This window comes from Babylonia areolata, chromosome 4 (genome assembly GCF_041734735.1).
Source record: "Babylonia areolata isolate BAREFJ2019XMU chromosome 4, ASM4173473v1, whole genome shotgun sequence".
Lineage (NCBI taxonomy): Eukaryota > Metazoa > Mollusca > Gastropoda > Neogastropoda > Buccinidae > Babylonia > Babylonia areolata.
In genome coordinates, this window is record NC_134879.1 from 18,333,736 (window position 1) to 18,354,008 (window position 20,273).

Here is a 20,273-nt window from a genome sequence, read left to right on the forward strand (position 1 = left end):
TGACTATCTGATAAATCAAGCTGTCTACCTGATAAATCAATGTCTACCTGATAAACCACTCTGTTTACCTGATAAATCAAGCTGTCTACCCAATAAACCCAGCTGTCTACCTGATAAACCACAGTTTACCTAATAAATAACCTTATTACCTGATAAACCCACCTACCTGATAAACCAAATTATCTGTCTAATAATCCCACCCATCTACCAGCTGTAACAAGCTGTCCACCTGACAAACCAACCTGTTTACCTGATAAAAGGACCCGTCTACCTAAAAGACCAACCCGTCGACCCGATAAACCAACCCATTCACATGTAAATCAATCATTTCATCAAATAAATTCTGTTGGTGAACAGACCGGCAAGGCAGAAAATATCAAAGGAAGAGACGACAGAAAGAAAAGGTTAAAAGCCGCAGAATTCCCAGAAGGTGGGGATACTCCTTATAAGTGAAAGCAGTGAAAGCGTCCCACCACGGGGGAAGGGGGCAGGGAGTGGGGTGGGTGGTGGGGAGTGGGGTATGGGGGTATTGGGGAAGCGGGAGGGGGGGGAGGGTGGAGTCAAGGCTCTCTTCCCACTGCAAAAAACACAACATTGCTATCCCTGAAGCGGGACACACAGAACGAAGAGGGTGTGTAAACAGAACAAACAATTCTCAAGCAGCACCACCTTAAAACGGAATATGGTTGGCTAAAACGGTACAGTTGAAACAAAGTATTTTTGAACTGAACTGAAAAATAGACTATACACGTTAAAGAATTTCAATAAAAGGGATACTATATATGACAACCCCCCCCCCCCCCAGCCCCCTTCCCCAGCCTACCAACAGAAGGGGAGAGGGAGGGTGGCCCAGGTTGAGGGGTGTTCACCTGCGTGCCAAACTCGTAAAGCAGGTGCAGCATGTACTGGTCCTGAGGCAACAGGGAGTCGTAGGGCAAGAGGTCGTCCACGGGGTCAAAGTCGTGCAGGTTCCCCAGAAGGTAGCGCATACACTTCCTGACCTGCAAGTTGGAGAGGGGAGGTTGGGGGGGGGGGATGGACAGCATGACAGCATCATTGACATTCAGGTGTGTGTGTGTGTGTGTGTGTGTGTGTGTGTGTGTGTGTGTGTGTGTGTGTGTGTCTGTGTGTGTCTGTACATGCATGCACACGTTCATGTGTATGCGTACATGCATCAAATCATGCTGCTTATAGTCCAGCCAAATACAAAAGTGGCTATTCTAGGGCATGCACGCGTGCATTTTTGTGTGTGCATGTGTGTTTGAGGGGGATTGTTGGCTGTGTGTGTGTGTGTGTGTGTGTGTGTGTGTGTGTTTGAGGGGGATTGTTGGCTGTGTGTGTGTGTGTGTGTGTGTGTGTGTGTGTGTGTGTGTGAGGGGGATTGTTGGCTGGAGGTGCATGGATATGGTTGGGATTGAGCGGCTGTGTATGTGGGTGTGGTTGTGGGTAGGTGGATGTGGTTGTGGGTGGGTGGATGTGGTTGTGGGTGGATGGATGTGGGTGTGGTTGTGGTTGGGTGGATGTGGGTGTGACTGTGGGTGGACAGATGTGGATGTGGGTGGACGGATGCGGGTGTGGTTGTGGGTGGGTGGATGTGGGTGTGGTTGATGGATGTGGGTGTGGTTGTGGGTGGACGGATGTGGGTGTGGTTGTGGTTGGGTGGATGTGGGTGTGACTGTGGGTGGACAGATGTGGTTGTGGGTGGACGGATGTGGGTGTGGTTGTGGTTGTGTGGATGTGGGTGTGGTTGTGGGTGGACGGATGTGGGTGTGGTTGTTGATGGGTGGATGTGGGTGTGGTTGTGGGTGGACGGATGTGGGTGTGGTTGTTGTTGGGTGGATGTGGGTGTGGTTGTGGGTGGGTGGGTGTGGGTGGACGGATGTGGGTGTGGTGACAGATGTGGGTGTGATTCTGGGTGTGGTGTGTCTGTGTCTGTGCGCATGCCTGTGTGTTTGTACAAATGTGTGTGTGTGTGTGTATGTGCGTGCGTGCGCGTACAAATGTGTGTGTGTGTGTTTGAACAAATGTGTGTGTGTATGTGTGTGTGTTGTGCATCCTTTCAAGCCGTGTACCTTGAAGAGAGCCTCACTGAACTGCTTCAGGATGTTGGGGCCGATCATGATGTTGGAGTGGGCGTGGCTGTGAGCCACCCACCAACGCAATACCTCCACCCCATAGGCTGGCTCCTTCTGCTTGTCCTGCACATAAAAACCCCGAATCCTTTTTTGTCTTGGTTTTTCTTTATTTTTTACATGAGGTACTTCTTTTTTCCTTAATCATGATAATAGCGATGGGTACCTATAATGCGCTTCGCCTCCTTAACACTGGGGCCCTTAGCACTAACAATGGACATTAATAATGGGTGAAAAGGTCACAAAGTTAACACCACAGGGCACCATAAAATTTACAAGCAACACAAATGGAACACACACACACACACACACACACACACACACAAGCAAATGCACATGCACACACACACACACCAACATCTGAACACCCAGACAAAATTGATAGAGCTGAATAACAAACACACACTCGCATACACATGCATACGCACCTAGACAAAAAATCGAAAGAGTTGAATAACAAACACACACTCGCATACAAACGCATATGCACTTAGACAAAATTGAAAGAGTTGAATAACAAACACACACTTGCATACACACACACACACGTACACGCACACACAAACACACACACACAACACACACACACGCACGCGCACACACACTTACACACACACACACACACACACACGCACACACACACACACACACACGCACACACACACACACACACACACATGCACACACACACACACACACACACACACGCCCTGCCACTTCCTAAGGCATGCACCCAGACTGCAATCAGCAATTTCAGTTTCAGTTTCAGTGGCTCAAGGAGGCGTCACTGCGTTCAGACAAATCCATATACACTACACCATATCTGCCAAGCAGGTGCCTGACCAGCAGCGTGACCCAACGCGCTTAGTCAGGCCTTGAGAAAACCACCAACAGAAAATAAAAAATAAAATAAAATAAAATAAAAATAAATAAATAAATAAATAATAGATAAATACATAAAAAAAGAACTACTACTACTAATAATAATATTTATAAGGCGCAAAAACTTGATGAAGTCAACTATAAACGTACAAAAATAAAAATAAATAAATTTCAAGAAACAGTCACACACCTTGCCGCCATTCACAACCCTTTCTGGGTCCACAACGTTGCCAAGGGACTTGGACATTTTCTTCCCTTCTTCGTCTGTGGCAAACCCGTGAACCATCAGCATCCTGTTCAAACAGCAACGTCACTTTTCTCACAATGCAAACAGTTCACATCAAATTTACATGGCTTTTGACTCACTTGTGTAAACAAAGTGAGTCTATGTTTTAACCCGGTGTTCGGTTGTCTGTGTGTGTGTGTGTGTGTGTGTATGTGTGTGTGTCCGTGTGTCTGTGTGTCTGTGGTAAACTTTAACATTGACATTTTCTCTGCAAATACTTTGTCAGTTGATACCAAATTTGGCATAAAAATAGGAAAAATTCAGTTCTTTCCAGTCATCTTGTTTAAAACAATATTGCACCTCTGGGATGGGCACAAAAAAATAAAAAAAGAAGCCTAATTATATGCAAACTGCATTTACTGTTATATTCATATTTTTTGTATTCTCTAAACTTGGCACTTTGACCTCTTATTCTGACACAACAACAAGAGGAGTCATTATTATCATTTTTTGTTCAAACAGGAACTTCTTTTGCTGAGCATGGAATTTTTATTTATTTTGCAAACGTTTTGGTGCAGATAGTAAAAAAGGGAAATTACTCTGTAATTAATGCTAGGGGACTTAATTTATCACAAGTGAGTCTTGAAGGCCTTGCCTCTCTTGTTTTTTTTTAATTAATCATTTTATAATGCATGCTACTATTTTTTTCAAACACACTAGCGTATTTGAAAACCAAGTCAAAAAGAACAGTTCTAGGATGACAAAAATGACACTGAAGGTTGCTGAGTGTTGTAGTGACATGGAGATCCAGTCTGCCTGCGACTATGTTTTACATTTCTATCTTTTTGCTCTTTTTGAAGGGGGGCCTTCAGGAAAACAATTTGATGAACAAATTTTATACATAGATATATATGTATGTATGTATACATCTAACTATATCTATCTACATCTATCTATCTACATCTATCTATCTATCTATATATATATATATATCTAGCTCTCTCTCTCTATCTATATATGTATACATCTAACTATATCTATCTATCTACATCTATCTATCTATATATATATATATATCTATAGCTCTCTCTCTCTCTCTGTCTATATATATATCCATATATATCTCTCTCTATATATATCTCTCTCTATATATCTATCTATGTAGATAACAGACTGTTTAAAACTGGTTTTCAGTGTGAGCAATATTTTGAATATGTGGATAAAAAGTGTTTTAGGGACTGTTTAGTAAAATTACGTCTTGGTTTGCTCCCAATAAATGGATCATTTTTTAGAAGAACATTCAAATGTAATTCAAATTACGCATGTACACGTTGTAATGTAATCGAAGATGAAAACCATTTTATAAACAATTGTGTCCTTTACAATGACCTGCGGCAAAAACATCTGAACTCTGAAGGTCAATCGTATGTTCACTTGATGAAGAATGGTTCTGTTTACAGTATTCGTAAACTATGCGTTTATATATTTAATGCCCAGAAGATACGACAGGAATTCTGTGACAACAATGATGAAAGTTAGAATTAATTTACAATGCACGAGAAGCACTTTTGTTCTACAGGTTAAGTTAGTACGTATTTTACATTTTGTTGTGGTTGAGTGGTCACCATATTGTGTACTTTTGACCTCTTTCTAGGGGCCGGAGGCCTGGAGATTAAAGTTTTGTTCTTGTTGTTCTATCTATGTAGATATATATAAATATATAGAGAGAGATATATATACACACAGTGAGAGGGAGAGAATGTGAATGTGAATGCTTTATTCCTTATCAGGCCACAGCCCCTCATGAAGGGGTATACATGGACATACAAACACATCACAACCATCACAAATGTTATACACACGTATCGATGGTCATGTCAAACGAAATAAATTATCAAGACAATACATCATCTCCAAATTCAAATGCACTGCACAAGAAATTTGACAAATTCCTAACATCACTATCTCTAATGGATGATACCAACAAACTCAACACACACACACCACACACATACACACACACACACACACACACACACACACACCACACACACACACACACACACACCACACACACACACACACCATACACACACACACACACACACACACCACACGCACACACACCATACACACACACCACACACACACACACACACCACACACACACACCACACGCACACACACCATACACACCACACACACACACCACACGCACACACACACCATACACACACACACACACACACACACACACAAACACACACCACACACACACACCATACATACACACACACACCACACACACACCACACACACACACCACACACACACATACACACACACACACACACACACACACACACACACACACACACACACCATACACACACACACACACACACCACACACACACACACACACCATACATACACACACACACCACACACACACCACACACACACACCACACACACACATACACACACACACACACACACACACACACACACACACACACACACACACACACACACACACACACACACCACACACACCACACACACACCATACACACAGAGCCACACCAGAAGCAGAACGACACCCTGACCTGTACGGTGCCCGATGCTGCACAGCCACAGAGGTGAGGAGGGAGGTCTGGAACCAGCCTCCAAACTGATCCTGTCCCTCCAGGTACATGTCTGCCTGACCCCCTTCATCTGATACACACACACACACATTTTTTCAAAAATTATAATACATATAATATATGTGTGTGTGTGTGTGTGTGTGTGTGTGTGTGTGTGTGTGTGTGTGTGTATCTATCTATATCTATATGTGTGTGTGTGTGTGTGTGTGTGTGTGTGTGTGTGTGTATCTATCTATATCTCTCTCTCTATATATATATATGTGTGTGTGTGTATCTATCTATCTATCTATCTATCTATCTATATAAACACACACACAGACACACACACACACATGAACACACACACTATCAAGTATCATACACAATCATTAAATCAATAACCAACAAATTAACGCACACACATGCACACACACACACGTGTGCACACACACACACACACATGCACATACATAAAAAAAAAAAAACCCACAGACACAGACACTCAGAAAAACAGAGCAAAAAGACAATCACCTAAATCTCTCTCTTTTCCTTTCTTTCTGCATCCGCAGGCTGGAACTACAATGCTGACTCTCTAGAAACGAGTGGGCTCTATGTGTATGTATTTTCACCCATCCACTGTCCATTTTGAGGACATCATATGATCATTGCTGGGTATATTTACGCTCCCATAACTCGCCAAACACAGACACAGCTGACAGGATCTTTAACATGTGTATTTGATCTTTTTGCATGTGTACACACAAAGAGGGGGATTAAGGCGCTTGCAGTTATGGAAAGCTTCTCTGAAGGCCTTCAACATCAGCCACGACACATGGGAGCTGAATGCAATGGACAGACCAAAGTGGCGTTCAGCTGTCCACAAAGGCGCCAAATCCCGTGAGGCCAACAGAATCGCTGCAGCAGAGCAACGCAGACAGGCCAGGAAAAGCAGTGCCAGCAAGTCCCCGACAGCCGCCACCATCCCCTGTCCACACTGCGTCAGAACCTTCCGGGCGCGGATTGGCCTGACCAGTCATCTGTGCACCCACAGAGCCCAACCCACCCACCCCAGGATGACTAGATGGTCCTCGTCGATCCCGACGAACCACACATGTTCATCTGGTAGATGGGAAAAATCCCTGCTCTTATTCAACCAGAAACCAATTCTGGGACTTAAGCCAGGACCCTACTTATTGCACCTGCATCACCAGTTTGTAAAGCTTTGCACTCTACTGGAAAACAAAATTTTAAAGGAAGGAAAAGTAAGTACAATTTCAGTCCTTCCATTGCAACCTTAAGAATACTACTATCAAATAAAGAAAAAAGTTAATAAAAAAAAAACAAAAAAAAACCAAGAAAGGAAAAGAAACTGTAATCGAGGCATAATACCACACTGTCCGTGTCCCAGTCATTCTGTGTGGATAAAACATTCAAAACTCAACACTACGTAACACAGGACAGCACAGCACATCACAGCTCATCACTACACAACACACTAACACTGACATTTGACATCGCTACTAATAGCCCAGCTGACCAGACAGGGCCATGTCAGAACTGCCCAGCATCAACACTGTCATAAAACAACACACACACACACACACACACACACACACACACACACACACACACACACACACACACAACCTTTCTAAACAACACCCTGTCACAAAATAAAACACACACACACACACACACACACAGACACACACAGACACACACACACACAACCTTTCTAAACAACACTCTGCCACAAAACAACACACACACACACACACACACACACACACACGCAACCTTTCTAAACAACACTCTATCACAAAACAAAACAAAACACACACACACACACACACACACGCACACACACCTTTCTAAACAACACTCTGTCACAAAACAAAACACACACACACACCCCTTTCTAAACAACACTCTGTCACAAAACAAAACACACACACACACAACCTTTCTAAACAACACTCTATCACAAAACAAAACACATACACACACACATCTAAACAACACTGTCACAAAACAAAACACACACACATACACACACACAAACACCTTTCTAAACAACACTCTGTCACAAAACAAAAAATAAAACACACACACACGTTTACCTTTCAGCACAGACGCCCAGGAGACTCCCGCTGTCAAACCAAATGTCCAGTATGTCCTCTCCCTTCACGTAATCCTTTGGCGTTCCCTGGTTCATCATCATACAGCCGTTAACCCTCTCAGCACTATGATCATACCATCCACTTCATCATCGAACTGCCACTAGCTCTTTCAGCACTGTGAACATTAGTTCTAGTTCATCATCATCATTGCCATTAATTCTGTCAGCACTGTGAACATTAGTTCTAGTTCATCATCATCATTGCCATTAATTCTTTCAGCAATGTGAACATTAGTTCTAGTTCATCATCATCATTGCCATAAACTTTTTCAGCACTGTGAACATTAGTTCTAGTTCATCATCATCATCATCATCATCATCATTGCAACCAACTTTTTCAACACTGTGAACATTAGTCCTAGTTCATCATCATCATTGCCATTAACTTTTTCAGCACTGTGAACATTAGTTCTAGTTCATCATCATCATCATTGCCATTAACTTTTTCAGCACTGTGAACATTAATTCTAGTTCATCATCATCATCATTGCCATTAACTTTTTCAGCACTGTGAACATTAGTTCTAGTTCATCATCATCATCATCATCATCATCATTGCAACCAACTTTTTCAGCAACCACACACCTACACACGTTTTGAAACACCTACCACACACACCACACACACATATTTACATTCCCCCCACATACATACAGTCAGACACTCACCACACATACATACACACACACTCACATACATGCACATGCACACACACACGCACACACACACACACACACACACAAACGCACACACAGATGCACACACACACACAAACACACACATGACTCACACGCACCTGACACACACAGACACAGACACAATCACAGACACACACACACACAGACACACACACGCACGCACACACAAACACACATGTGACACACACACACGTGACACAGACACAGACACACACACAAACACACATGTGACACACACACACATGTGACACAGACAGACAGACAGACAGACACACACACACACACGCGCGCATGACACAAACAGACACAGACACACACACACACACACACACACACACACACACACACCTCAGTCACCAGATGGGGAGGCAGCAGTTGCTCTATAGGTAGGGTCCACCAGGCATCTGTCCCCTGCTGACAAAACACGTCACGCAGATGGTCCACCGTTTCCCTGCACACACACACACACACACACCCCACACCTTTATAATAATGATTACAACAAGAACAACAAAACAACAATATTGCTACAACAACCATAACAACAAACAAACAACAAACTACCTACTACCACTACCACTACTACTACTAGAAGTAAAGAGGGAATTTCCAGCACAGATTTTCCAGAAGGTTGTGATACCATCTATATAAAAAAAAAAAAAAAAAAAAGAATAAGGAACTGAACAAGCAGAAAAACGTGCCTCTGAAAAGAGACAAACATCTTCTGACACACCCCATAAAATGGAGTAGGGTTGCTCATAAGGCAGGGTAAAAATGATCGTACATGTAAAATCCCACTTGCACACACGAGTGAATGTGGGAGCTGTCACCCACTAACACAGATGACGATGCCAGGAGGAGGAGGAAATATCCTGCACAACTGTCCACAAAGTTATTTTTGTTTGAAAACATTTGCTCACACAGGTAAACATGTTCACGCATTTGCACACATATACACAGAGATGCCATCCCCTGTCAAGTGTTTGTAGGAACAATCAGGAAATTTGGTAGGAACATTTCTGATTTAGTAGGAACACTCAGACTCGGAGCCACATCAGCATATGTGCATTTCATCTACACGGAATACAGATATTTGGGCCTACTTGCAACACGGTGTAACTGCTACAATTAAGCTGACTGGTCCACTCAATGCTGTTTCAATGTAAACACGCATGCAATTAGCTGAGCATCATCACTTGAGACCCAAGGTAAGAAGTGACTGCCCTGGCCATGTGATTGATAGGTCTAGAGCGTCTGGGTAATGTTATGACAGAAAAGAAAAGCATGTGACCATGCTATGCAGTCGAAAATGAACTTGGAACAAATTTGACGTTGGCGTAACGTCAGAACAAACTGCAATCGAGCGTAACAAAACATGGCGAAATCGTAACAGCTGGCATCTGTGTACACGTGGACAGGGCCGGTGCTGACCCACCTGGTGAGGAGTGGCTCCCCGGACTGGCGGTGGTAGAAGACGGGGATGGGCAGGCCCCAGACCCTCTGCCTGGAGATGCACCAGTACGGCCGCGTCTGGAGCTGCTGGGTCATGCCGTGCTCCGACTGCCGGGGGATGATCCTCACCTCTCGTAGGCACGCCTGCCACCCACACCACACAGTCAACCATCATGTTTTGTTAGTTTTCAAAAAAAAAATCTCCCTTTCCCAGAGTCCTCCTTTTTCTTTTGGAATGTACAATACTTTCAAATCTTGCTTCTTTGTTGTCGTCTTGTCTTCTTCTATATTCGTGGGCTGCATTCCAACATTCACTTGAATGTATGAGCAGGCTTTTATGTGTATCACCATGTAGTCAGCCATACTCCAATGTTGGGGTTGTGCATGCTGGGAATGTTCATGTTTCCATTGCCCACTGAACACTGGCATGAGTCACAGGATGTCTGAACTGCATGTGTACACAAGAAGGACATTAAGGCACTAGCAGGTCTGCACTTTTGTCCTGAGTGACAAGAAAAATCTCCACCCTTTACCCACCAGGTGCCAATACCAGGGTCAAATCCAGGACCTTAAGATTTACTGTCCAAAATTCTAATCACCCAGCAGCTACCCATCGACACAGACTGAATCATCAATATTTTGTTACTTTTAATACACTCCCATCTTTTGGATCATAGAGTATTTTGAAATCCTGCTTACTGTACAAAAAATAAAACATAAAATAAAATTAGGCTTTAAATGATGAAGGATTCTGTTGTCTGCTGTAGACACTTCAAAAGAACCCGGATAGGGCTGTGTATTGGGGAACTCTAAATGAGCAGCATGGGAGTGATTGCCACTGGAATGGTGCAGATGACGAGGCATCAAAAGAAAAAAGAAAAAGAGAAGACAGAAAAAGAGAAGACAGACGACACAACTCTCCTGACAGGACATGTGAGAAAGGAACCTCACCAGCGCTTCCTCCTTCAGCTGATGTGTGTCGACAAACCACTGCTTGCTGGCCCGGATGATGATGGGCTTCTTGGTGCGCCAGTCGTAGGGGTAACTGTGCACGTAGTCCTCCTTCTTCACCACATGGTCCCCCAACACCTCCAACACTGAAAGCAGGAGTATTTGACAGTCATGTCTGACAATGGCCATCAGAACAGCAGTGGAGATTTCTTCTTCTTCTTCTGCGTTCACTCGTATGCACATGAGTGGGCCTCTACGTGTATGACCGTTTTTACCCTGCCATGTAGGCAGCCATACTCCATTTTCGGGGGTGTGCATGCTGGGTATGTTCTTGTTTCCATAACCCACCAAACGCTGACATGGATTACAGGATCTTTAACGTGCATATTTGATCTTCTGCTTGCATATACACACGAAGGGGGTTCAGGCACAAGCAGGTCTGCACATATGTTGACCTGGGAGATCGTAAAAATCTCCACCCTTTACCCACCAGGCGCTGTCACTGTGATTTGAACCCGGGACCCTCAGATTGACAGTCCAACGCTTTAACCATTCGGCTATTGCGCCCGTCTAACAGTGGAGGCAACTGCTGTCCCAACTATCTAGGCTAGAATTGGATTACAGTAGAGTGTGTCTTGCCCAAGTTACACCCCCACTCTCTAAGCCAAAAGGGCTTTAAGACAGTCGGTACTGGAGATGATCCCCAAAGGCTAACTCGCCCCCAAGGCTGCAAAACTAAAACCCATTGCACTCTTGCTGCCTGGTCTGAGAGTCATGGTCCTTCACAAAAGACTAATGCTGTAAATGAATTCCCATTGCAAAGAAGAAACCATTGATTATACAGCTCTCAACTTGCTGTAACTGCAGTTACCAACAGGCTTCCTGTGCACATCAAATCTTCTTGCTTCACAGCACAGCTGATGCATATCATAATAAATGAATACCTAACATTTCAAAGTATTTTTCATCACCAAGGCAAGTTAGCAGATGATGGAGGAACACAAGCAAACTAGCTGAGGACTGTGTGTGTGGAGCGCTTTGACTGCCTTGTGCCTTATGGGATCATCTAAGTCTATAGATCCTCACCAGTTACATACAAAAACAAAAAAGCTATATTTGAAAAAATGGTTCCATATCAAGCCAAGGTAAAGATGGAAAGGAAAGGATAGAATTCAGTAAACATTCTTGGGCCACAGGACGAAAATAGAGGAAATGAGAAAGAGCAGTAATATATAACACATACAAGAGAGAGAGAGAAGAAAGAGAGTGAGTGAGAGAGAGAGAGAGAAAGAGGACGAAAGAAGGAAAGCAACACAGCCATGAAATCATCACGACGTAGCCACCACGTCACCGACACAAAACAACACAGCCATGAAATCATCAGGATGCAGCCACCACATCACCAACACAGCCATGAAATCATCATGACGTAGCCACCACATCACCGACACAACAACACAGCCATGAAATCATCACGATGCAGCAAACACATCACCGACACACAACAACACAGTCATGAAATCATCACGACGCAGCCACCACATCACCGACACACAACAACACAGCCATGAAATCATCACGACGCAGCCATCACGTCACCGACACACAACAACACAGCCATGAAATCATCACGACACAGCCATCACATCACCGACACACAACAGAGCCATGAAATCATCACGACACAGCCATCACATCACCGACACACAACAACACAGCCATGAAATCATCACGACACAGCCATCACATCACCGACACACAACAGAGCCATGAAATCATCACGACACAGCCATCACATCACCGACACACAACAACACAGCCATGAAATCATCACGACACAGCCATCACATCACCGACACACAACAGAGTCATGAAATCATCACGACGCAGCCATCACATCACCGACACACAACAACACAGCCATGAAATCATCACGACGCAGCCATCACATCACCGACACACAACAACACAGCCATGAAATCATCACGACACAGCCATCACATCACCGACACACAACAACACAGGCATGAAATCTTCACGACACAGCAATCATGCCACCGACACACAACAACACAGCCATGAAATCATCACGACACAGCCATCACATCACCAACACAACAACACAGCCATGAAATCATCAGGACGCAGCCACCACATCACCGACACAACACCACAGCCATGAAATCATCACGACGCAGCCATCACATCACCGACACACAACAACACAGCCATGAAATCATCATGACGCAGCCATCACATCACCAACACACAACAACACAGCCATGAAATCATCATGACGCAGCCATCACATCACCGACACACAACAACACATCCATGAAATCATCACGACGCAGCCATCACATCACCGACACACAACAACACATCCATGAAATCATCACGACGCAGCTATCACATCACCGACACACAACAACACAGCCATGAAATCATCACAACACAGCCATCACATCACCGAAACACAACAGAGCCATGAAATCATCACAACGCAGCCATCACATCACCGACACACAACAACACAGCCATGAAATCATCGCGACGTAACCATAACATCACCGACACACAACAACACAGCCATGAAATCATCACGACACAGCCATCACGTCACCGACACACAACAACACAGCCATGAAATCATCACAACACAGCCATCACATCACTGAAACACAACAGAGCCATGAAATCATCGCAACATAACCATCACATCACCGACACACAACAACACAGCCATGAAATCATCGCAACATAACCATCACATCACCGACACACAACAACACAGCCATGAAATCATCACGACGCAGCCATCACATCACCGACACACAACACAGCCATGAAATCATCACGACGCAGCCATCACATCACCGACACACAACAACACAGCCATGAAATCATCACGACACAGCCACCACATCACTGACACACAACAACACAGCCATGAAATCATCACGACGCAGCCATCACATCACCGACACACAACACAGCCATGAAATCATCACGACGCAGCCACCACATCACCGACACACAACCCACCTGCCTCGTCTGCATCTCTGCCCACCTTCCTCCCTCTCAGCCTCTCGTCCACAGCATGGTCCATGTACCTCCCTACTCCATCCACTCCACAGTCCTTCAACCACGACCACAACACACATACACATCATATTACAGATCAATGGGCTAATCACAACACATCAATGCAGGCTGCTCTCCCAGGTAGAGTATAACATCGCAGTCAGATGCCACTCCCTTGCTTTTTTTTTTTTTTTTTTTTTGCCTTCATGTCTGGCTTTAAAACCCACCTCTTCCCAAAACAGCCTCCCTTCCCTAGCTCTTCTTTGTCTTCAGTTTCTCCAGTTTTAGAGTTATGCATGCCTGTGAATGACTGGTGCGAAAGCACTTTGATTTGTCTCTGCACAAGATTCAGCGCTATATAAATACCTCATTATTATTATCATAATCATCATTATTATTATGTGATCAACTACTTTCTTGAGATTGTTCAACATATATCTGCCAGGGACAACTCTGTTGTTGCTGTGGGTTCTTTTTTACAGCATGCTGCAGACAAGAAAGGATTCATTATCCACAAAAAGAACAGCCACCTATACCACCACTGAAATTCTAATGGAGGGGCGGCGGAAACCGACAGAATTCCAGCTCATAAACTTCAGGCATGGACCCTGGATCATCTTGTTAGAACATGTACCCTGCTGCATCATCCACAAAGACAACATTCCACTCACCTATCTGATTGTTTCATGAGATTTCTAAGAGCTGTTTTAAGTTCAAAAGCAACCAAATCTGAAGTTGTGTTGCATTCAGTTTCGTTCAGAAAACCTGTGTATAAGAATGGCACAAGCACATCAGGGCAAAAAACTGTTTACACATATCCACCAAGTTGTTTCCCTTGCCATATATCTGTCTTTCAGGGCTGAGGATTTGTTGCATTTCACCAGAACTCAATACATTTTCATTGTGTTCATGACACAGATATACATCTCTCTACTATCCACACCAAGCCTAGGTTGCTTTAGCAATCTTAGCAGAACTTAGTTTGCTTTGCATTATGAATTTTCGTGATGTCTAGAATGTTTCTAAGTTTACACTATTTCCACAGACTCAGGAAATTACTTGATCTAAAGCAAACTTAGTTTGCTAAGAGATCACTCATGCAGCCCAGCTCAGGCCTTGACAAAGCACCAAGGCATATAAGTAGAAACTCACAAACTGCTCAAATAAACTGGACTAAAGAATCGCATGTGAAATGTGGACATTCTTGTGACAGCCCTGATAAACATGCACACGTCCAATGCCACCTCAAACATCAAGACTTACTAGTCTTGGTAAGTTTAAAGCAATAGTGAAAATGTCAAGCTGACAATTTGATTCATACAGCCTGAAAACAAGCGTAAGAATTTCTGTGACAGTCAAAAGTTCTTGCAATATTGTCTGTAACCCCTGAGCTTGTTAAAGTACATGTCAATGTCAGTGGCAATGTCAGACTCACCACAGGCAGTTTGTACTTCAGAGCAATCTGAAAATCATCGTGTCCATGTGCGGGTGCTGTGTGCACCAAACCTGTACCCTTGCCTGCTGTCACATGACTTCCTGGCAGGAAGGGTAACTCCTTCTCACTAATTGGGTGAGTGTACTTTGCACCTTTTAGACCTGATCCTGTAAAGAAAATAAAAGTTTTTGAGGAAAAAAAGTATTCAAAAGATTGAACATCGATAAAGAGAAGTATCTCTCTCAACTGAGGGTCCCAGGTTCCAATCTTGGTGACGGTGCCTGGTGGGTAAAGGGTGGAGATTTTTACGATCTCCCAGGTCACCATATGTGCAGACCTGCTAGTGCCTGAACCCCCTTCGTATGTATACGCAAGCAGAAGATCAAATACGCACGTTAAAGATCCTGTAATCCATATCAGCGTTTGGTGGGTTATGGAAACAAGAACATACCCAGCATGCACAGCCCCCAACCCCCAAAACGGAGTATGGCTGCCTACATGGCGGGGTAAATAAACAAAACAGTCATATACATAAAATGTTACATGTCTGTCTGAGTGTGTATGCGTGTGCCTGAAATCTGGTTGAATGACACAGGAAATGAATGATGAGTGCCCAGTGGCAGCTGTCAGTCAGATCTGCCCAGGTAGACAGCCTGTTGTGCAAATGACCCCCATGTTTGTAAAGCACTTAGAGCTTGGTCTCCGACCGAGGATAGGCGTGATATAAGTACCCATAGCAATCAATTAATCAATTTACAAGGTACACAACTTCAAGTCAATGCTGCTTATGGTACCAATTCAGCTAGCACACATGTATCCAAAAAATTGCTGTATACCTTTTTAAAGGTTTATCATGTTAAAAAAAAAAAAAAAACATGAGAAGTATTTGTTTTTGTCTTTGTTCTTTTTTTTGTTGTTGCCAACATCTTCCAAGCTCTATCAGTAGTGCTTTTTTCTTTTGAATTTCTTGTTGTTGTTTTTGGGGGTGGGGGTGGCAAGTGGTAGCCCCATCATTCACTGTTTAAGTTGAGTTACTTCCACCCATTACTGATCCTGAGTCCAACATACAAAGTCACACCTGGGTTCATCTGTCTCAGTCCCATTGTTAGTAGTCCTCGGGGAACCATCAATACTAGGTTACCAGGAGGCCACACACCAGAGGAGACTGCACTGCTGCTGAGTCACTTGGATGGTATTCAGTGTGTTATTCTCATGCCACTAATCCGAACTTACACACACGCGTGCGCCAGTCCCAGTGGCAACAACTTATCAGAAGTCATGAATTCAAGGTCACCATGAAATTTACTCCTCAGAGGTGACCCTGTCTCACTACCAACTCACTCTGATGGTCTTCAGCTGTGCATCATTTGTCTGATTCAACACAGGCATGACACCATACGCCAGTGACAACAGCTATCATCCTGTGACACTGATCACTGTGCCAGAACCACTGGTAACAAAAATCCTCCCAACCCCCTTTTTGGAACAACTACATAAACCAACCATGATGAAGTCACACACTCGCTCACCTTCAACTTTTCCCAGTATCTCCACTTCCGACCCAAACATCTCACTGACAAAGCCATCCTCACAAAGGAACACCTCTGATGAGTCCTTGTCCTTCAGGAAAGTGTATCTGAAAAACAAACAAAACATGGATGACCCTAAGTTTTTTAGGTTTTTTTTTAGTTTTCTTTTCTTACCAATCTTAAAAGTATGGATAGAGTGTGAACATGCAGTGTAACATCAGAATGGAAAAACAACAACAAAAAAACAAACTTTGTTATAATAAAGAAAAAGAAACAGACAAGACAAAAAACAACAACACAAATAACAATTCCCCTTTCTCTCCCCCCAAAATGGGAGGAGTTCTTTCCCTCGCTCTCCACACCCTTTTTTTTTCCCCACCACATGTGAGGGGTCCCTTTTGGTTTAGGTCTCAGTGACAAGAATGTACTCTATCCTTCCTTTCTCAGTACATCTCTGTGTCAACCAGGCTCTACAGGCATGTTCACCTGCACTGTTGTTAAGACAACTTTGAGCACTTCCAAAGATGTATCAATTAAGTAGATGACCTTGGACTCTGTAAAAGTCTTCATATTTCAAACAGTACCAAATTCAAGTGTGGGTGGGAACCAGCCACCAGCTGAAAAGCCCAAAATACATCTCTGAAAGCGGCTTTAAACCGCACATCCTCCCAATCTTCTGCATGTGATGCTAACCACTTCACCACAGTTACTCCTGCCCTCCCCACCTCCACCCCTTTTTATTTTACTTTATTTGGTGTTGTTGTTTTTTTTAGCTCCTTTTCCTATCAGTACTTATTTCCCCTCACACATACAAACTGTACTTATCTTTTAAGTTTACTAACCATGTATGAGTTTTATCTTAATTCTGAAACAAAGTAAAATAAAGGGAAAAAAAAAGGCAAAAGGCAATATCTAAATCTGTACAAGAGTAACCCCATCCTTGTTTTCACCAATCAAAGGCTGGATACAACTGCAAAGGGAGTAAGGGTGTCTCAGATGTCATTCCGATGAGATGATAAATACAAGGTCCCATTTGCAGCATGCACTTAACACATGCAAAAGAACCCATGGCAAAAAGAGAGTTGTCCCTCAAAAATTTCACTGTAAAATCCACTCTAATATGCATGTGTCTGCACAGGCCTGTGTATGTGCATACGTGCGCATGTGCGTGTGCATGTGTGCGAGTGTGTGTGCGTGTGTGTGTGTATGAGGAAGAGTGAGACAGACGCCTGAATGAATGATATAGGAAACAAATCATGAGCGCCAAAATGCAGCTCTCAGTTGCCACTACCTGGGTAGGCAGCTTGTTACGCAAATGACTGCGTGTGTAAACTGCTTCGAGCTCGGTCTCTGACCTATGACAGATGCTGTATAAACCTCCATACCAATCAATCAACAACAGAAAAACATCCAACAAACAAACAGACGAACAAAGAAATGCACTGTGTTTCCCTGTGCACCTACACCAGAGAGTCGCTGAAGCAGATGGCCTGATTGAAGGGCAGGGTCCAGGGCGTGGTGGTCCACACAAGAGCTGACACTGGACAGTCTTCAGCACAAACATCGCCTGCACCAAGGTTCAAAACATCTTTGCGGTTAGTTCACTGTGGTCAGTGCTGACAGAATGACAAACATAGTCCTTTTTACTGTCAGTTCAAACATCACCTCACAAACATTAACAAAACGTTCGTAGGTTAGTTCACTGTGTTCAGTTATGACAAAAATATTATCTTGTTTTTTGTTGTTACATCAAGATTAAAAATATTTTTGTAAGTTAGTTTACTGTGTTAAGTAATGACAAAATTATAACATAGATAGACAGACTGAAAGAAAGAAAGAAAGATAGATAGATAGATAGATAGATAGATAGATAGAGCTATAAATATAGATCAAGATCAAGACAAGATAGATGTATCCTCTCTTATGTTTTTTTACGTTAGTTCAAACAACACCTGCACAAAGATTCAAACTATCTTTACAGATTAGTTTACTGTGTTCAGTGCTGACAAAATTAGGACTGTGGGTAAGATGGATCAGCGGCCGAACGGTAATACGCCCAATTAGGAATCAAGTGCGCAGAGTCCCATATACACACCAGGACACTGTTTTACTCGGAATCAAGTGCGCAGAGTCCCATATACACACCAGGACACTGTTTTACTCCAACTTCCACCAGACCCTGAGTGTTGGTCTGCATGCTAGTCTCTTGGTTGAGACAATCAACTGAGGTTGAGTGAGGCAGAGTGCACTCAGCGCACATAAAAGAACCCACAGCAACAAAACGATTGTCCCCGGCAAAATTCTGTAGAAAAGTCCACTTTGATAGTAAAACAACTATTTAAGAAAAAAAAAAAAAGGTGGCACACTGTGGTGACATGCTCTCCTGAGGGGCAGCAGCCCGAATTTCATACAGAGAAAACTGTCATGACAAATGAAAAGTAATACAATGCAAGTTCCAGTCTCCTAGGTCCACTGATGTGCAGACCTGCTAGTGTGGAAATCTTTGCATGCACATGCCCAGAGACGATCAAACACACACAATAAAGATCCTGTAATCCACGTCAGAATCTGCTGGATTATGGAAGTACAGATGTCCAGACTGCACCAGTTACCACAGAAACATCAGCAGACTGACGCTGGTCATGGACACACTATGATCCTCCTTGGTTTTAATGATGCACAGCACCAGCATTTCATGGAGTGGATCAGACATGCCACAGTCAGGCACTGCACGAATAGCAGAGCAGAGACAAACTTCCATGATTCAAGACTAATGCCATCAAGAGGTTTTCCTCTCAGATCACCGCTACACTCCAGGCCCATGATGACAAGCTCCATCACCAGACAAAAGTTCTACAACAGGTAGGAAGATCCAGATGAGCAGTCCTCCAGTGGATCACTGCCCACTGTGGAATCCCATTATCTTTCGTGAAGAGTATTTGATCTTTTTTTTGTGTGGGCATGAGTACATGAAGGAGGTTGGGGCACAAGCGAAGGTGGAACAACCTACACCCCCAGCCCACCAGACTGGCAGGCTTCAGACCCTGAACCCTCAGGCTGAAGATCTTTTGCGTTCG

At 43.6% G+C, this 20,273-nt stretch overlaps 1 protein-coding gene across 1 annotated transcript in view; it reads right to left on the reverse strand.

Annotated features, from left to right (window-relative positions):
• Positions 1-20,273, reverse strand: part of LOC143280913 (isoleucine--tRNA ligase, mitochondrial-like) — a 38,876-nt gene that overhangs the window by 7,962 nt on the left and 10,641 nt on the right. The window contains 13 exon segments of the mRNA XM_076585692.1: positions 870-1,001; positions 2,073-2,198; positions 3,205-3,307; positions 5,851-5,959; positions 7,989-8,010; positions 8,012-8,074; positions 9,094-9,196; positions 10,181-10,341; positions 11,149-11,294; positions 14,194-14,287; positions 15,668-15,834; positions 17,197-17,303; positions 18,661-18,763. Coding sequence (XP_076441807.1) covers positions 870-1,001; positions 2,073-2,198; positions 3,205-3,307; positions 5,851-5,959; positions 7,989-8,010; positions 8,012-8,074; positions 9,094-9,196; positions 10,181-10,341; positions 11,149-11,294; positions 14,194-14,287; positions 15,668-15,834; positions 17,197-17,303; positions 18,661-18,763 — 1,436 coding nt within the window.